We start from the raw sequence: 21,034 nt of genomic DNA, 5'->3' as shown, positions 1-21,034 counted from the left end.
CTTAATATTGTGCTAGAGGCTCTCACGAACACTTCAACTCCATTGAGTTGAAGTATCTGTCTATGAAGACAACCTTCCTAAGACAGCCTTCCTAAATTACTTAATTGCACTAATTAAGTGCTTATTAGCAGCTTCATTGGTCAGTTGGAACGAAGTCCAGGAGGGACACCAGCCCTCCAGGACCGGAATTGCCCGCCCTGATCTAGCGGGTACACATTGGTTGCGTTCTGTTACCCAGAGCTCGCTGCGCCGGCTGCTCCTGGCTGCTGTGATTCTGACGTCACACGCAGCTTCCAGAGAAGCGCGTCTCCAAACCTTGCAGCGCAGCTTAGTGAAGCGCTTGAAAACACAACACAGCATCCCCTAATAACACTGGCAATGCACATGACTTCACAGTAATCACTTTGAGGATATGCCATTGTTATTTATTGATTTGATCTCTTTTACTTCATTATTTCTTTGATCGCCAATTGCGATGAGAACACACTCTATTTATTTATGTAGTACTTATTTTAAGGTGATAAACAACATTGTCTAGGGATTTTTTAAAGTTGTTATTATTATTATTTTACATCTCATTTAATTATGTATGTGTGTGGAGATTAGGTAAAGGGGTATTTATAGAGCCATGTGAAATTATTTTTTCTATTTATTTTTAAATAATTTTTTGTTTTATTTGTCACAAATGTCGTTTTATTACAGATACACATTAAAAACAACTCAAATAAATGTATATCAATAATAGTACACGTCATGTTTGAACTACATGCATATTTTGTATTAAACATCTGATTTTTTAAAAACATTCTGACAAACAGACCTCTCAGAAAAATAATTTCTCATTAGCTGCAGTAACGGTAATGTACAGTCCCCCACTCTTTTTAATCTATTTACAGTAAATACTGCCCATGACCTCTATGAAAATACAGTGAGACAACATTTTAAAAAATACATGTTTACACATAAACAGTATGATTTGTATTTCAATCCCATTGCACTGAAGCAGGGCTCCAGTACACAGCAAGCTCGGGGTTTCTCAGTATTTAAACACTAAGCAAAGCAGATTCATTCAAATCCATTCAAAACCACAACAGCATTTGCTCCAGTGCAAAGTATACACCACTTGCAATAAAACACAGAACTACCAAACTAATACAAAATACCGTACAAGTAAACAAGTCCTATTTTCTCAAAAGTAATAAACAGCTATTGCTATTGCTACGGTATGTTTCAACGCCCGTTCCAGCCGACAGTTGCACAATCTGCACGTCATTATTTTGTCACCGTCAGCTGCACACATCCCCTCATGCTCAAATTCTTTGCAGCGTTGTTTAATTGTTAGGCATTTTACAAACAAACATCTCTTCCATCACAATTCATTCCCAAAAGACTCGCTCCAAATTATCCATCTGCCCAGAGCTTCCGTTTCCCTTCAGACTGTGTTATGATTAGTCGTACTGTGTTAACTACGATTGCAAGTATTTTTTTCAAGTATTTATGTATAAACCTCGCAATTTAAAAATGTCACTGTTTGTTGTTTTATAATGATTTTTTGTGTTATTCCTTTTTATATTTACATGTCGTTTTATTTAGTTACATTTCATGTTATTTCGTATTTGCAAAAAACACAGGACTCTAGGTATTTAGAACAGAAAATAGGAGGCACGTTTTTACACAGTGAATTGTGGGAGTCTCAAACCAACTCCCAGTAATGTTGTTGAAACTGACACCCTGGGATCCTTCAAGAAGCTGCTTGATGAGATTCTGGGATCAATAAGCTACTAACAACCAAACGAGCAAGATGGGCTGAAATGGGGCCTCCTCTCGTTTGTAAACTTTCTTATGTTCTTATGATAAGATGTTGTTCGCCTCAGCTAACAGCAGTAGTTTTAGTGGTTATCTGCATTGTGAATAGCAGGTCACTTGTGATCTCTGCATTGTCTCTGTGGTTCACAGACGCAGCCAGCCTCCCGCAGTAACTTTTCAAAGCTGTGCTGGTCTGCAGAATCTGCACAGATTTCTGTGGGTGGAGTTGAGTGACGTCATAAAGCAGCCCTCGAAGGATGAGCATCTCTGATTCCGTGCAGATCTGCTGAAATCTGCGCTATAATAACACGACCAGGGACGTTGATCAGTGTAAACCTGGAGATATTATCGATGGTAAATCTAGTGTACTGACGGCCTCGTTGATCAGTGTAAACCTGGAGGTATTATCGATGGTGAATCTAGTGTATTGACAGCCTCGTTGATCAGTGTAAACCTGGAGGTATTATCGAGGGTAAATCTAGTGTATTGACGGCCTTGTTGATCAGTGTAAACCTGGAGGTATTATCGATGGTGAATCTAGTGTACTGACGGCCTTGTTGATCAGTGTAAACCTGGAGGTATTATCGATGGTGAATCTAGTGTATTGACGGCCTCGTTGATCAGTGTAAACCTGGAGGTATTATCGATGGTGAATCTAGTGTATTGACGGCCTTGTTGATCAGTGTAAACCTGGAGGTATTATCGATGGTGAATCTAGTGTATTGACGGCCTCGTTGATCAGTGTAAACCTGGAGGTATTATCGATGGTGAATCTAGTGTATTGACGGCCTCGTTGATCAGTGTAAACCTGGAGGTATTATCGATGGTGAATCTAGTGTATTGACGGCCTTGTTGATCAGTGTAAACCTGAAAAGTATTATCGATGGTGAATCTAGTGTATTGACGGCCTTGTTGATCAGTGTAAACCTGGAGGTATTATCGATGTTGAATCTAGTGTATTGACGGCCTTGTTGATCAGTGTAAACCTGGAGGTATTATCGATGGTGAATCTAGTGTATTGACGGCCTCGTTGATCAGTGTAAACCTGGAGGTATTATCGATGGTGAATCTAGTGTACTGACGGCCTTGTTGATCAGTGTAAACCTGGAGGTATTATCGATGGTAAATCTAGTGTATTGACGGCCTCGTTGATCAGTGTAAACCTGGAGGTATTATCGATGGTGAATCTAGTGTATTGACGGCCTCGTTGATCAGTGTAAACCTGGAGATATTATCGATGGTGAATCTAGTGTATTGACGGCCTTGTTGATCAATGTAAACCTGGAGGTATTATCGATGGTGAATCTAGTGTATTGACGGCCTCGTTGATCAGTGTAAACCTGGAGGTATTATCGATGGTGAATCTAGTGTATTGACGGCCTTGTTGATCAGTGTAAACCTGGAGGTATTATCGATGGTGAATCTAGTGTATTGACGGCCTTGTTGATCAGTGTAAACCTGGAGGTATTATCGATGGTGAATCTAGTGTATTGACGGCCTCGTTGATCAGTGTAAACCTGGAGGTATTATCGATGGTGAATCTAGTGTATTGACGGCCTCGTTGATCAGTGTAAACCTGGAGGTATTATCGATGGTGAATCTAGTGTATTGACGGCCTTGTTGATCAGTGTAAACCTGGAGGTATTATCGATGGTGAATCTAGTGTACTGACGGCCTCGTTGATCAGTGTAAACCTGGAGGTATTATCGATGGTGAATCTAGTGTATTGACGGCCTCGTTGATCAGTGTAAACCTGGAGGTATTATCGATGGTGAATCTAGTGTATTGACAGCCTCGTTGATCAGTGTAAACCTGGAGGTATTATCGATGGTGAATCTAGTGTATTGACGGCCTCGTTGATCAGTGTAAACCTGGAGGTATTATCGATGGTGAATCTAGTGTACTGACGGCCTCGTTGATCAGTGTAAACCTGGAGGTATTATCGATGGTGAATCTAGTGTATTGACGGCCTCGTTGATCAGTGTAAACCTGGAGGTATTATCGATGGTGAATCTAGTGTACTGACGGCCTCGTTGATCAGTGTAAACCTGGAGGTATTATCGATGGTGAATCTAGTGTATTGACGGCCTCGTTGATCAGTGTAAACCTGGAGGTATTATCGATGGTGAATCTAGTGTATTGACGGCCTTGTTGATCAGTGTAAACCTGGAGGTATTATCGATGGTGAATCTAGTGTATTGACGGCCTCGTTGATCAGTGTAAACCTGGAGGTATTATCGATGGTGAATCTAGTGTATTGACAGCCTCGTTGATCAGTGTAAACCTGGAGGTATTATCGATGGTGAATCTAGTGTATTGACGGCCTCGTTGATCAGTGTAAACCTGAAAAGTATTATCGATGGTGAATCTAGTGTATTGACGGCCTTGTTGATCAGTGTAAACCTGGAGGTATTATCGATGGTGAATCTAGTGTATTGACGGCCTTGTTGATCAGTGTAAACCTGGAGGTATTATCGATGTTGAATCTAGTGTATTGACGGCCTCGTTGATCAGTGTAAACCTGGAGGTATTATCGATGGTGAATCTAGTGTATTGACGGCCTCGTTGATCAGTGTAAACCTGGAGGTATTATCGATGGTGAATCTAGTGTATTGACGGCCTCGTTGATCAGTGTAAACCTGAAAAGTATTATCGGTAGTTTGCCTGCACCTCAAAAAAGTAACTAGGCCTCAGATATGTTGCAATGTTTGTGTAAATATTTAAAAATATGCAGTTTGAGAAAGTGTCTAGAACATTGTATCACACATCATGTTTTGTAAAAAATTCTAAATTTAAGATCCGAGGACAAAATGACTTATTGTAAACTTATTACAATCAATCCGATGTCCCTTCAATAGTAAAGCCACCCCTGCTGTGAAGGCCAGATTTTGTCGGTCCCTTGAATGGCCTTAGTAGTACTGTAAATAAATAAATAAATAAATAAATAAATAAATAAATGCTTTCTTTTTTTCAGCAACTTCTAAACACAGTCGTGTGTGCTGTCATGGACAGTGTGGAGATGGAATCTGTCCATATTAAAGAGGAGCTCTGTGAGATGCAATGTGACTGCTGTCTGATGGAGGTATCCGACATTAAAGCTGAGCACAGTGAATTGCAGATCCCCCAGACAGAAGAACCCCTTTTTGTTAAACAAGAAGATGTGTTGGAAATTAAACAGGAGCCCCTGGACGTAGAGTCTGACCACATGAAACCAGGGAAGGAAGAATCCGAGGACTTCAAACCAAACATCCCTGAGCTGGAGCCTGTACACCTGTGGGAGTGTAGTGTGGTGCTGGAGAGAATCTGTGTGAGAGAGCAAGGTTCTGGAAAGGAAGACAAGCGGTCACATTCAGAATGCAGTCTAGCAGGTGAGTGACTCCCTAGCTGTGACATTTGTCATTCAAGATTGCAAGGTATCCACATGCTTGAGGGGGGGAAGTGCATATAGATTAGATTACTTGGATTACTTGGCATTTTTTTTATTCCTGTACCATTCCAACCAGTTCAAGATAGGACTCAGTACTGGTTAAGTTAAGATACAGATATAAGGTTAACATTGACTGGTGGGGGTGCGGGGCGGGGGGGGTGGGGGGGGCGGGACGACTGGGGCACGACAGACCAAAACATTACAGGAAATTCACATGCTTTAATCCACTCCACCACATAGCCACATGCCCTGAGTCTACAAGCAGTCCCTCTTACTTTCTTTCCTGTTCATATTTTCCAGGTTCCAGTCCAGCAGCTAAAATGAGGTGCTGTGGAGAATATCCTGACTCTGGGAAAGGTTTCACCCAGTTAGGGCATTTTAAAAAACGCCAGCCAATTCCCACAGAAGAGAAACCCTATTATTGCTCTGACTGTGGGAAGAGTTTCAGACGTTCAGAAAACCTGAGAACACACCAGAGAATTCACACAGGCGAGAAACCGTATCTCTGTTCTGACTGTGGGAAGAGTTTCAGTCGGTCACACAGCCTTCATTCACACCAGAGAATTCACACAGGCGAGAAACCGTATCTCTGTTCTGACTGTGGGAAGAGTTTCAGTCGGTCACACAGCCTTCATTCACACCAGCTAATTCACACAGGAGAGAAACCGTATCTCTGTTCTGACTGTGGGAAGTGTTTCAAGCAGTCAGGAGACCTTGAAAGACACCAAAGAATTCACACAGGCGAGAAACCGTATCTCTGTTCTGACTGTGGGAAGGGTTTCAAGCAGTCAGGAGACCTTGAAAGACACCAAAGAATTCACACAGGCGAGAAACCGTATCTCTGTTCTGACTGTGGGAAGTGTTTCAAGCAGTCAGGAGACCTTGTAAGACACAAAAGAATTCACACAGGAGAGAAACCGTATCTCTGCTCTGACTGTGGGAAGAGTTTTAGTCGGTCACACAGCCTTGAATCACACCAGCGAATTCACACAGGAGAGAAACCGTATCGCTGCTCTGACTGTGGGAAGGGTTTCAGAGATTCAGGAGACCTGAAAAAACACCAGCGAATTCACAGAAGAGAGAAACCGTATCTCTGTTCTGACTGTGGGAAGAGTTTCCGTGTTAAACACAACCTTCTAACACACCAGCGAATTCACAAAGGAGAGAAACCGTATCTCTGTTCTGACTGTGGGAAGAGTTTCCGTGTTAAAAACAACCTTCTAACACACCAGCGAATTCACACAGGAGAGAAACCGTATCTCTGTTCTGACTGTGGGAAGAGTTTCCGTGTTAAACACAACCTTCTAACACACCAGCGAATTCACACAGGAGAGAAACCGTATCTCTGTTCTGACTGTGGGAAGAGTTTCCGTGTTAAACACAACCTTCTAACACACCAGCGAATTCACACAGGAGAGAAACCGTATCTCTGCTCTGACTGTGGGAAGAGTTTCAGTCGGTCACACAGCCTTGAATCACACCAGCGAATTCACACAGGAGAGAAACCGTATCGCTGCTCTGACTGTGGGAAGGGTTTCAGAGATTCAGGAGACCTGAAAAAACACCAGCGAATTCACAGAAGAGAGAAGCCTTAAAGAGCATGTTCATTGGAACTTTTTTGGGTCTGTGTATGTGAGAGAGCCTGTGTGTGTGTGAGAGAGGCTGTGTGTGAGAGAGTGTGTGTGTGTGTGTGTGAGAGAGAGAGAGTGTCTGTGTGTGTGTGTGAGAGAGAGAGAGAGAGTCTGTGTGTGTGTGTGTGTGAGAGAGAGAGAGAGAGTGTGTGTGTGTGAGAGAGAGAGTGTGTGTGTGTGAGAGAGAGAGAGTGTGTGTGTGTGAGAGTCTGTGTGTGTGTGTGTGTGAGAGAGAGAGAGAGAGTGTGTGTGTGAGAGAGAGAGTGTGTGTGTGTGAGAGAGAGAGAGTGTGTGTGGTGAGAGTCTGTGTGTGTGTGTGTGAGAGAGAGTCTGTGTGTGAGAGAGAGAGAGTGTGAGTGTGAGAGAGAGTCTGTGTGTGTGTGTGTGTGTGTGTGAGAAAGAGAGTCTGTGTGTGTGAGAGAGTCTAGTGTGCCCATCAAGTGTTATACCTCCTAATTGCTGGACGTTATTGGCAGCTGCAAACAGCATTTATGTATGTGATGGGGTGTGTTTGTTTGGGGTTTTTTTTGTTTGTTTTTTTTTGGAAGGTGTTGAAATTCCTATTTAGGAATGAAAACACTGTCTTGGACGTATGCTGTCGTTTTTATTTGCATTTCAGATTTATTTATTTATTTATTTATTGATTTTTACAATTTGGCTCATTCCGAGTTCTAAACGACATACACTGACAATGGGGTATTTTATTTAATATTGTAATAATCTGTGCTGATTGTAGCAGACAGGTTTTTTTTTTTGTAATGTATTTAGCTATGCTTTTTTGTTAGACATATTGCTAGACAAAGCAATAGTGCGCTACTATTTTTAATAGCTGACTCACAAAAAAAAACTACAACAAACAAAAACGATTGTAATTGTCAAGCATTTGAAAAGGATGTGGATGGCTGCTGTTGATCCTCCAGTGTGTTGGCGAGAGTAGCTGGCAGCTCCTCTTCATCTGAGTGCAATCACAGGATGTATGAACACTTACAACCATGGCAAGACAGGGGAAGAATGGGGAAAAGCACTGTTAAACAAAACACGAGTTTGAGAAGAGAACACAATATTATTTCTTGTGTTTGCTTTAAGTTTATTTTGTAAATGTATATTTATTATTTATTGTTGTTTTTCAGTTTTTTGTTCACCTCTGAAGAATATTCTTTTCGTTTTGAGGACCAAAACATAGAGGGGAAACCCTACAGACGATGACTGCAGAGTCCCGTCTTGACCGTGGTTGTGTTTATTTGTAATTTTGAATTGTTGTACGTGTTGCTTCTGCTACTATTTTGTAAGTTTTTCCAATATTTAGACTTGAAAATTGTTGAAACACCTGATTTGTTAAAACTGTAAAAGGGCTGTACAACCTGGCAATCCTTAAATATATAGCCTTAAAAAATACATATATATATATATATATATATATATATATATATATATACATATACACACGCGCACACACTCTGTAGCCTTCATTATGGAGACCATGCGTGAAATTGAGACCTAAAGGAGACATTTGTCAAATATAATGTTAATAAAAAAATGACACTTTGATAAAAGGCTTGCTTTCAGTTTTTGCATTGGGATTTATTTATTTATTTACATAAGAAATAAATAATATCGGTTATTGGGCAAATTAACCAATCGCATTGAATGGGCACTGTGGAAGGGTGCTGCGTTTATTTGCAAACACCGCACTGGTGCCCTGTTTTATTATTTTAGACATTTGTCTTATTGCCTGCAGAGGGCGAAAAATGAAAACCTTCTTGCCCCAGAGTTCTGCACCCCTGACAAAAGAGATGTTAACACAGTCATTCATTCACAGTTGTCTGAAGGTTTTTTTTATTATTATTTTTTATTTCAAAGCACTTATTTATCTGTTTTGATTGAAGTCCTGCTTTCCTGTCAAAAGCACTATGAAAACAAACAAGGAGATCAAAATTGCAAACAAAGAACTTTAATACAAATATATAATGCAGTTTGGATATTAAAAATTAAAATGCAGTTATTTTTGACAGATGTGTTTTTAAAACCAACTTTGGGGGGATTAAATCAACATTTAGACCCATCCACTAAAACCAAATTAGAAATATGTACTTAATAGCAGTTTGATTTATCATAAGTGGGCACTTTCTTCTACTAATAAATACAACCACCATTAAATTCTGACTTTGCGATTAGCTGGTGGGTCAAGTTTTAATTCAATTCCCCCGTTTCATTTACACGGAATAAAGGGTATGAATAATTATGGAGCCTACTGTATTTGCAAGTGAGTATTCCTGAGCATTTTCTATAAACATTTAAATAAAGATACAGTGTATATATATATACTGTATATAATATTGCATTATATGATACGTGTACTTATATAAGATGATAATCATAAGCGAATTGCATTCAAAATTTTTATTTTTAAATGAAAATGTAAATCTTGTCAATTTCAATGAAATGGTCACCCAAAGCAAGGGGATTTCAGTCTGAAGCCTAACGCTTATTGAACTACCTTGGGGTTTCTTTTAGTGTGTTTGGTTTTTTTCCCCTTATTTTTTTAATGGAGAGCATTGCAGGGAAAGGTAAGGGAACCCGAGCACCGAAGATTGAAATCATTCTCCCTTTATGCCCAAATCTAATACCGGATTACACCAAGGTTAGAGGCTAATTGTGTGTGCCTGTTGAGTAGAAGGTCCCAGAGACTGGCAGTAGTGTGTTGTTAATACTGGTTTAGGGCAGTTTTTAGATGTGTATGTTAGTTTATATGTGCAGTAAGTAGTCTGTAACCTTGAAAGCAACCAGAATAGTCTCCCTGTAGGTCATGCCCTGTCAAATGACATTTACACCAATCGGGTGCTGTATTGTTGCAGACACTGGCCTATGGTGATATGAATCATGAATGGATCGGAAATGAATGGCTCCCAAGCTTGGGATTACCTCAGTACCGCAGTTACTTCATGGAGTGCCTCGTGGATGCCAGAATGCCGGACCACCTGACCAAGATGGACCTCAGAGTCTATCTTAAAATGGTGGACAGCTTCCACAGGTAAGTCATCTTCTCCATCTCTTTGACTTGGATTTCAAGAGCACATCCTGAAAATACAACCCTGGTAGTATGCTGACGTTGGCTAAACGTCATTTTGTCCATCGGCCCAGCGTTGGCCCACCATTGGCAAGCAGTGGTGGCCCAACGTTGGCCCACCATTGGCAACGTTGGGCCACCATTGTTCGCCAACGGTGGGCCAACGTTGGGCCGATGGACAAAATTACGTTGGGCCAACGTCAGCATGCTATCTGGGTGTTTTCTACAAAGTGAAAACTCAACTCACATTAGTTTAAGTGGAGTTAAAGTGTTTCAAATCAAATCAAGTTCCTTTGTTTAAAACGTATTCAGTCGTGTGTTACCACCTGACCTGCGGATGCACAGCAGTCCGGAGAGTTGCTCTTTGAAGCTCTGTGTGGAAATCATCTCTGAAGTTTCCAAGCTGGATTGCACCGTGGAGCATCACTGCACGAAACACGCAGACAATACCGCTTGCTTGTACACACCAAACCCGGGCATACCACACTAAAAGCATAGCTAATTGTAATCAACAGAGTATTCTAAATCCCAGAGCGATATGGTAAAGCTTATTTGAAATAAAACAAATACTATAAACCGGGGTCAATACATAGTATGACCATAGGAAACAACGCATGAGTAAAAACTACTACATTTACCGTGGTAATATTTTATAAGGGTAATTCACACACCATTTACAGGTGAAACAGGGTCAATAATACCCGTTTATCTTTAAAGTATGTATTTGTCATTTGTATGTTTATTTTATTAAAAAATAATTTTACACTTTGGTTTGATTAGTGAACGTCTTATATATTATTGACTAATACTTTGCAATGTATCGCTTTCTTGTGGCTTCTTAATTCAGTTCACTTGTAATGCCTTATTGGGTACTAATTGACTTAATGATAGTTTTACCTACCTGAATATAAATAGCTCACATCGCTTGCAAACTGTCCTTTCTTTCTTTCTTTCTTTCTTTCTTTCTTTCTTTCATGCCTGCCTGCCTGCCTGCCTGTGTCGTGTGCCGGTTTACAGTGAGCTTGAGTGAATTACGCGTTTTAGCCTGTCAGTAGCTAATAGTAAAGTAAGAGATTGCTATACAGATGTTTCTCTCTCCGATGTTCCCTCCCTTGCACAGACAGACATGTCCTATGTTTTGTGTTTTTACAGTGGTCAGTGTTTGTATTATTATCCTCGCTGTACGCCTGTTTAAGGAACCGTACCCTTGCTAGGACGCACTAAACACTTTCTAGAGTACAATATTGCAGTTTGCACATTTGGTGATTTCAAATGACTATTTTGATCAATCTTAGTTATTAATGGAAAATGTGTAGTGGATCGCTTAGATATTGGATAATGTGCTGTGAAATAAAAAAAAAACAAACATTCTCATTGGTTTCATATGGATTTGTTGTCTGTGTGTTTCTTGGTGACGCTGTGCCCCGTATTTATCTATAATATTTTTCTGTATCCCTTCAGAGCGAGCGGGTGTTGCACATGTAACTGTCATGTTACAGTCAATCACACTTTAAAATGCGTTATTCCTAAATGAAATGAAGACATCTGCGAATCAAACCAACAAGTCGCCCAAATGAACAAGTCGCTTCGAAAGATGGTGGTCGTCTTTGTGTAAATATGTATTTTACATAAAATTTAAAGCGTGTGCAGATTTCTGATTCACCAGTCCTGAAGACATCCGAGGTATTTTACATATTATATGCATTTCAAAGAAAAAATACATATTGTATTCACATACACACAAAAATAAATAATTCACCGACCTGCCTATAACAATACAAAAACTACACTTCCCACAATCCCTGAGGCGTAGCAATATGACGTCACAGTAACGGGTGGAGCTACCACAGGGACATGCCCCAACTTGTTGCTGTTTCCACTGTATTCAGGCAGTAAGATCGAATGCGTTGCGAGTCGAATTTAGAATCCCTGGCTGCTGTAAGAATTCTAGAGTTCAGGTAAGCGCTGCTTTGCATCAATTTACAGCGAATAAAAAACTGTCCCGAATAAACATTATTAAGAAACCGAGCAAATGCATTGACCGTTTTCGATTATTATTTATTTATTAGCAGATTAGTATGCAATTCTGGTTAACTCAAGAGTTTACTTATGAAGCGTTGTTTAAACTTAGCGTGAAAGTCACGAGACAGTACGTTGCCTATAGTTGAAGCAGTGATGTCATAATCAACTCCCATAAAGAAAACGCTTTTCGCATTAATCCGTTGTTTATTGTTATTTTACAATACGTCGTTACATCATGCTTTATCATTGTGTACAACTTGACGTTTACACTTAGCATTGTGAAGCACAGAGAGTCCTGGTAAAGCATAGGGAAGCATTGTAAAGCACAGAGAGGTCTGGTAAAGCATAGGGAAGCATTGTAAAGCACAGAGAGGTCTGGTAAAGCATAGGGAAGCATTGTAAAACACAGAGAGGTCTGGTAAACCATAGGCAAGCATTGTAAAGCACAGAGAGGTGTGGTAAAGCATAGGGAAGCATTGCAAAGCACAGAGAGGTCTGGTAAAGCATAGGGAAGCATTGTAAAGCACAGAGAGGTGTGGTAAAGCATAGGGAAGCATTGTAAAGCACAGAGAGGTCTGGTAAAGCATAGGGAAGCATTGTAAAGCACAGAGAGGTGTGGTAAAGCATAGGGAAGCATTGTGAAGCACAGAGAGGTCTGGTAAAGCATAGGGAAGCATTGTAAAGCACAGAGAGGTCTGGTAAAGCATAGGGAAGCATTGTGAAGCACAGAGAGGTCTGGTAAAGCATAGGGAAGCATTGTAAAGCACAGAGAGGTCTGGTAAAGCATAGGGAAGCATTGTAAAGCACAGAGAGGTCTGGTAAAGCATAGGGAAGCATTGTAAAGTACAGAGAGGTCTGGTAAAGCATAGGGAAGCATTGTAAAGCACAGAGAGGTCTGGTAAAGCATAGGGAAGCATTGTAAAGCACAGAGAGGTCTGGTAAAGCACAGGGAAGCATTGTAAAGCACAGAGAGGTCTGGTAAAGCATAGGGAAGCATTGTAAAGCACAGAGAGGTGTGGTAAAGCATAGGGAAGCATTGTAAAGCACAGAGTGGTCTGGTAAAGCATAGGGAAGCATTGTAAAGCACAGAGAGGTCTGGTAAAGCATAGGGAAGCATTGTAAAGCACAGAGAGGTCTGGTAAAGCATAGGGAAGCATTGTAAAGCACAGAGAGGTCTGGTAAAGCATAGGGAAGCATTGTAAAGCACAGAGAGGGATGGTAAAGCATAGGGAAGAATTGTAAAGCACAGAGAGGTCTGGTAAAGCATAGGGAAGCATTGTAAAACACAGAGAGGTCTGGTAAAGCATAGGGAAGCATTGTAAAGCACAGAGAGGTCTGGTAAAGCATAGGGAAGCATTGTAAAGCACAGAGAGGTGTGGTAAAGCATAGGGAAGCATTGTAAAGCACAGAGAGGTGTGGTAAAGCATAGGGAAGCATTGTAAAGCACAGAGAGGTCTGGTAAAGCATAGGGAAGCATTGTAAAGCACAGAGAGGTCTGGTAAAGCATAGGGAAGCATTGTAAAGTACAGAGAGGTGTGGTAAAGCATAGGGAAGCATTGTAAAGCACAGAGAGGTCTGGTAAAGCATAGGGAAGCATTGTGAAGCACAGAGAGGTCTGGTAAAGCATAGGGAAGCATTGTGAAGCACAGAGAGGCATGGTGTACCAGGGTAAACTAGTTAATGCAGAGTATAACCACGGTTATACTGCAGAATTACAATGCAAATGTATCTGAGCAAAATTTGATATTACCTGTAAGACGACAAAGAGAAAAAATAAACCAGTCTGGAAAACAAACGCTGGGCAGATAGTGTTGAATTGTAATGCTAATGTGAGCAACCATGGCATTCGTTTTCAAAGACGCCTAATCTAATCACAACTAACACCTCATCTTTCAAAGGCAGATTCCACCCCTGTGAAATCCACAGGAAACCAGATTTCACCTTAGAGAAGCATCCAATCAAAGACCATGCTGAATACAGCCGTACCAACCAGTGTTCAAACACTTAGCAAAGGTTTCACGATGCAAAGTTACGTACAATATAGTTGAAGTTCCCAGTATTAAATACATAATACCTAAAAAAAAATGTGTAATGGAATTAACTGAACAAATTAATTATATTTAGGATATTACTGGTACTCTTATAATGTTAATGTTGTGCTGAAGATACTTTTGTAAAAAAAATTATATATATATATTAAAAACCATGGTTATCTAGATATGATCAACATCACCAATTATTGTTTAATTTTTTTTGTTTTCAATGTCCTTAATATTAGATCTATAGTTTATATATTTTTTTTTAAATTGCAGTTCCCCCAACTACCACCAGATGTCAGCACCCTTCCAAACCTTTGTCTTCCTGGACTTGGAAGCAACAGGGCTCAGAGATGACCGTCCGCGAGTGACAGAACTGTGCCTGGCTGCCGTCCATCGCTTCTCCCTGGAGCACCCCCCCAGAGGGGGCAGAGTCGGGCCGCAGCTCCCCCGAGTCATGGACAAGCTATGCCTCTGTGCCGACCCACACAAACTGGTCTGTCAACGCGCGCTGGAGCTGAGACAGGCCCCTCCGGCAACGGCTTCCGCTACGACTTTCCTCTCCTGCGGACGGAGCTCCTGCGTCAGGATTCGGATCTCCCTCCCGGTGTGTTCTGTGCCGATTCCTACAGAGCCCTCCGAGAGATCCTCTGGGACCCCCAATCCCCACAGAACCACAGGGGTTACAGCTTAGCCACGCTGTACAGGCGTTTCTATCAGAGCTACCCCCCTGTGTCTCACTGCGCTGAAGCAGACGTGAGCACCCTCATCGCCGTGTTTCTCAGCCAGGCCAGGGATCTGCTCGTCTGGGCTGATCTCAACGCCTGCCCCTGGGAAAGTACCCCCCCCTATGTACAACCCCAGCCCCCGAAAACCACTGAGGACGCCCCAAGAAACTCAGAATGGAGGTACACCCAAAAGACAGATGAAGGTGGCGAGATCGAGCCAGGCTTTAGGGTTGAGCTAGCTCTATAGAAACGCACAGGCAGGCTGCTGCTTATCAGGCATGCACAGTTATCCAGGAATTTTATAATGTAATGTTAACCAAAGTCCTTGTTTTTATTTGTACTATCACTGCTGATGCAATGTAATGGTCATACTGGACTAAAATGTTACAGAACAAATAATTATGATTTTGACTTTTTTTTACTGATTTTTGTAACAGTGGATGAATATACAGGCTTTTAACGTACTGTTATAAATGTCAGATAAGCACGTGCTTTGCTGTGTCCAATGGTATTGAAATCTAACCTTGTGTAGTTTTTATTTAATTGTAGTGTATTTTAACAGCTTGAAAAGCAAGTTTTTTATGTATTCCAAAATATACTCTTGGGGATCAGGTACAGTAAAAATGTTTTAAACAAATGTATATTTATTTTTTTAATAAACAAGAACAGAATTTATATAAAAAGGTATTCTTTACACATTTGAGAGAGAGAGAGAGACAGAGAGAGAGAGAGTAGAGCATACATATTGGTACTCAGCAGCACCATCTAGAGCACAACTAGTGTATTACCAGCAAAACTTGATTAAAAAATGGCAGATTACTAGATGGATTTCTAGGCTGGGCTGATCTAGTCTGTGTTTGAACTGACTAGCAACTCCTGAACCGAGTCAAAGCATCTTAACACACAGACGTATCACATACATAATAAAAAAACAAGAGTATTTGAGAACCATTCGGAATGCATGCATGAATGGCATATGAAGCTAAATATAATCCATGCGTTTTACAAGCATTGCATACCAGATTAACCAAGGTGATCACAAACGTGCGCTGTGTGATCAAATGCACAGCGATTAATTGAACCCTTCAATTTTCCGTGCTTTGGTAAGAATATCATTCTACGAATCCCATGTCTTTTGCACATTGTGCATAGTCATGATGATATTGCATTGGGCGTTATATATGCTTATAAATATTCTGCTCAGAACTGATTGTTTGAAAATACTATTGTTATTATTATTACTATAAAATAGAATACGTTTATAATTGGTTTCTAAAACCCCAATGTTTTGATTAGCTGTGGTCTACCTATTCATCTGTGGCACTTAAATGTAAATATACCTTATTTAAAAACTGCTTAGGGTTCATTTCCGCAGTTATGATAAATGTAAAATAATAAGAATTGTGTTTTACTCGTATTTATATTTCTATTATGCACGGCGCAGCGATTTAAACATCGAGTTCTTTCTGGAATGAGTTCTTATAGGAGGCTGTGCGGTCCAGTGGTTAAAGAAAAGGGCTTGTAACCACGAGGTCCCCGGTTCAAATCCCACCTCAGCCACTGACTCATCGTGTGACCCTGAGCAAGTCACTTCACCTCCTTGTGCTCCGTCTTTCGGGTGAGACGTTGTTGTAAGTGACTCTGCAGCTGATGCATAGTTCACACACCTTAGTCTCTGTAAGTCGCCTTGGATAAAGGCGTCTGCTAAATAAACAAATTATAATGAGAACAGTTCTGAGAACTTTCTAAAATTCCACTGGATACAAACTTTGGACCAATGGGGTGGCGTGGAGATATGACCCACGTGACAGCCACAGCTATATCCCTGAAGAGCTTCCAGAGGAAGTTGCTGATATAATTGTTTTTCGTGTTCGTCCTCAGTGCAGGTCAACAGGCAAGTCTTTAAATGATTATTCTATTGTGTTTGGGGTTATTGCTGAAGCATTGTGGCTTATGTTTGCCGATTTACTTCATATATATATATTGATGTTCTATTGCAGTTTAGAAATATGAAGTTCTGTTTCAAACACGTCCAGCGAAAACTAGCAGAGTAGAAATCCTACCGATAATAAGTATAACAGAAAACTCTTGTTCGAAATCTCACTGAGACCATTGTCTTTCCCATTGGCAAACGATTTACATTGTTAAATTGTTTTTGGTTTGTTTGTTTGTTTTGTTTTAAAGAAGGAAAAATCTAATTAATCTTACAAAAAGTGCATGTGTTAAAAGCGTCAAGATTCTGTATTCAAAAAATAATTATAATTTGTATGGCTGTCACAAAGACGGCCGGAGTGGGTGGCGTCAGACCAGATGCAGGAAATAAACAGGCAGAGACGTGTGGTTTGATGGAGCTGAGCGAATGGTTTCGCTCAGCATTTAATAAACAGAACAGAAAATAAAAGGTTTGAAACAAAAACACAGGACACGGCACTCGAGCCAAAACAAAAAGACAAAAAAACGGACTAGACAGTGCACAACAGACAGATGAACAAACACGGTGAGTGAAAACACTTTAACTATTACTTTTACTATTATTTATTATTTTACTTCACCTCCGTCTCCAATCCCGTTCTCCACTCACCAAACACCTAACCCAGAGTGAATGCAAATGTGTCTATATATACTGTTTGTGCTGGGATTCAATTACTAATTAATTATTCATTGAATCCCAGCACGTGAATTAATTCTGTGCAACCCCGTGCTCACATATTATATTTAACCAGCACGTGAAGTGATTTGTGCCCTCCTCGTGCCTAAATATAAAATCTACATTTTTAAATACACGTGAAACACAGACCCGTTTATATCCCGTGTACCAATCTCTATACACCAACATTAACACACGCAACATACAACACATAAATGCACACAGGGGCGGGGCGCATTGCCACAATGGCGCAATAATTATATTACATTTAGCAGCATATTACATATAGTAACGCCTAATATCGACACTGTTTTCTCTAAAACCAGTAAAAACTCTTAGATAACCATCGCTCCGCCTAAATTGCCCTTATCTACCGTCTCCACGCTTCAGTACCACGCGGAGTGGACAGCGGCCGGTGCGTCTGTCTGCGTCAGATAAGCTTCGTGTTGATCTGCGGCGCACCCAGACACTTTCATCTTTTAAACGCAGCTTCTCCCTACGGAGTCTAGGTCACCCAAACTGAATGCATCTTCTACGATGTACTGTAGTTTCACGCATTCTGGTTATAGCTTGGCCGTTTGAGATAAAGTACATAAATTCAGCAAATGCTTAGTATTATTAATAGTTTACCTAGCATTTAATATCTTGTACATAATGATAGTTCTAAAGTTTAATTATGAAGTTATGTAGCATACAAGCAGGCAACATAGCAATGATTCACTCATTCACTGACAGAAAAATATTACTTACCAATGTTATTTGTCCATTTACACTGAGAAGCCTGGTCTGGTCCTGCACTGCATTGATGGGGGCTTGAAAGCTGGGGGGTTCGATCTGCTGCTGTGTTTTTAATTCCATTTCAGAATGTACTTGAATAGAACCAGAGTTATAAACTATGGTGCTCTCTTTCAGGTAGAGCTGTGCAGGCATATTTCCCTTTGCTGGGATCAGACTATCATTTTTAATAATATAGGTCCTTCCCTCTTTCATCTCAACACCAATGGTTTTGAGGACCTCTGTGTCAGCGGTGGCATTGATGGCAGAGTCTTTGTCACATAGTCCATAGTGTAAAGATTTCTTTATCTTTACAGGTCTCACTTTGTCAGAAAAATGATATTCTAGAATTTTCTGCATTTCTTTAATATAGATGCACTTGCATTGGATTGCTGGCATCTTGCCGTACGGTCTGCTTGTCCCCTGTAAAAGCAGTTGCTTGAGGCTTAGATCAAGTTTAGCTGCCATTGTGTCCTTGTGATTTTCTTATGAAGTCCAAGTGCAGTCCTCACTCAACTTCAGTTTGTGAAGCTATGATGTCTACAGTTAATTACAACTATTTCTAAGTTGTGCTCACTTTATTAAAAAAAAAAAAAAACAGGTGCACACTTACAAGTCTTTTGAAATCAAGTGTATTATCTGCATTTTTTTATTTCCCCTTCTTCCTCAATGGACAGGGTTACCTGTACAATTGGCTTGCTATAAATCGTATTTTAAAAATAGTCTTTTGTGGACCGTTTTATTTTAGTGTGGTATTTTGTAAGAATTCTACAGTCAGTTTTCTTTTGTGTGTGTATTTGTGTTTATGGAAGGTTAGGGACAAACCACTGGCAGCAATCATGTACTGTACTGTCAGGAACACATACAAGCTTCCCACTGCCAGAAGGCAACATACTGTAAGAGCATCCCATGGTTTCATCTAGACTCTTGTACTGTTAAGTCGTTGCTGTCCATGTATAAGAAAACACTTAGATGTCAAGGGATGCTTATAAATGTAGCTTTTTATTGAATGAGAGTCATGAAAATGTATCTTGACCACGAAAAATATGTGCTCTAAACAGCAGTAAATAATTTCTCATTCACAGTGTAACTTCAATGTGTTATACAGGTTGACTTAGTTACAATGTGCACAGTATTGGATTACAGTATTCAATGTAGTATACTATTACATACTGTACTAGTGTGTGTGTTATGGAAAATATATAACCCATGATAGCTCAGCCAAGCGCATTATATACAGGGTGAGGCTAATATTCTAAAGAAATTACTATACCTGCTTTAACAGAAAATGTTTTTTTTTCTATTTCAATAGCTAAGCTGGTGTATTCTCTTGTTTTATAAATTAAATAAAGAATGGTCAAGATAGCAACAATTTAAAGTAATATAAGACATGTTATACCTATTCATTAGACATCCTCTAGTTTTCTTCTGAATGTAACCACTAATCAACCACTGTTGTCAGTAAGGGAAGAAGGTTAAAATATTTGTGTAATAACATTTAATGTTAACCACTGTAATAACGCAGTGATTACACATGTGGTTATGTTGTTACAATGCAATAGCATTCTTAAGTACAAAATGAAAACTGAAGTTTGTTTAGGTAGAAATAAACCTAGAAAAAACTACTTAACCTTTTCACACTCCATAGAGATAAGATATTGAATGGTAACATTCTCAAGGAGTCATTTGGAAATCACAATATGGGGATGTAGTTTGTGTAGATCCTTTTGGAAAGCTGATGCACCTTACATACAGAAATTATATATATATATATATATACCCACACACACTGTATAGTATTATGTTGTCTGTAATCACATACGGTGCATAGCATTAAAATGAATATGGAATTATTTTGATTCATAGTTGTATCCTTTAGCAGCGCTTGATTCAAACTAGATACAGTAGGTACAGAATACCACCACAGGAGAGCACAACTCCAGTGTCATAAGTGGGTCAAAAGTAGTCATGTTCAATGCATTGTGACAAGCAACATATGTGTTACAGAGTCCTGATCACAGAAACCTTCAACACTGGACAAGACACACTAGACATCTGTTTCAAAACAATGTGCTAGTAAGGTCATTCCGTAGGTATCGTTAATACGTTGGTTGGTACCATTTGCAAGTGACATTCTTAGTTGTCATGATCGGCTAAATACATTACGAGCGTGCAGCTAAACCATACAAAATGGTTCAGAAATAACCATGTACACCACTGCCATCTGTTGGACATTTTTGATATCCAACAGCTTGCTGAATTACATGTAAAATACATTTGATATTTATTTTTTATTATCTGCAAATAGATTTTTTTTTTTTTTTTTTTTTTTTTTTTTTACAGAAAATGTGTCTATTATACGGTACCGGTAATCAGTTACGATGTCCTGACAGGCTTAGCAGTCCACGCCAGATAATACTCTCCAAAGGAACGTCTACAAGGACAGCTTATCCTTTATAGCCGACAGCTTCTTAGTGTGGTAACCGCAAATACATTCATTTTCAAAGGCAACTGCACTAGACTTTGATTCATGGTTTCTATTACCTACAGCATTTTTAAAGACAACATGTATTCTTCTGCTCTCCAGCCAAACAACCCAAGATCCATATTTGTCTCAGGGCTATGCTGGGGAAATCCCACATTTAAGAGTTACCAGCACAAGAATCACAGAGACACTCCCAGGAGGCTCATGCACCAGCATCTGCTATTAGCTGTGGATGTATTATAGCACAGTAGCAGTGTACAGTAGGCAGGACCCAATGCATCTGGTCTAAAAAAAAAGAAAAAGGAATATGCAGTATTTATGACCGACCTTAAAAAGCATTTCACTCTCATACCAGCCAAAGTCCTCTAATAACATATACTAATATTTCAGCAACCTGGAAAATATGCATTT

The 21,034-nt window shown here is 40.0% G+C and overlaps 1 protein-coding gene and 1 pseudogene across 1 annotated transcript; both read left to right on the top strand.

Moving 5' to 3' along the window:
• The first annotated feature begins 4,780 nt into the window (after positions 1–4,780).
• Positions 4,781–7,033, top strand: LOC131702702 (zinc finger protein OZF-like). The gene is made up of 2 exons (XM_059004489.1): positions 4,781–5,174; positions 5,534–7,033. The coding sequence occupies exons 1-2, from the start codon at positions 4,811–4,813 to the stop codon at positions 6,826–6,828; spliced, it is 1,659 nt and encodes a 552-aa protein (XP_058860472.1). The 5' UTR covers positions 4,781–4,810; the 3' UTR covers positions 6,829–7,033.
• Positions 7,034–11,750: 4,717 nt separating this feature from the next.
• Positions 11,751–15,354, top strand: LOC131702796 (three prime repair exonuclease 2-like; annotated as a pseudogene).
• The last annotated feature ends 5,680 nt before the right edge of the window (positions 15,355–21,034 follow it).

The sequence above is a fragment of the Acipenser ruthenus genome, chromosome 30, assembly GCF_902713425.1.
Source record: "Acipenser ruthenus chromosome 30, fAciRut3.2 maternal haplotype, whole genome shotgun sequence".
NCBI classification, from domain to species: Eukaryota; Metazoa; Chordata; class Actinopteri; order Acipenseriformes; family Acipenseridae; genus Acipenser; species Acipenser ruthenus.
Note: the sequence above shows the minus strand (reverse complement) of the source record. Positions and strands in the feature narration are given on the sequence as shown.

Coding starts and splice junctions, on each gene's coding strand:
- LOC131702702 (XM_059004489.1), top strand. CDS start 4,811: ATGGACAGTGTGGAGATGGAATCTGTCCATATTAAAGAGGAGCTCTGT. Junction 5,175..5,533: donor TTCAGAATGCAGTCTAGCAG/GTGAGTGACTCC, acceptor CATATTTTCCAG/GTTCCAGTCCAGCAGCTAAA.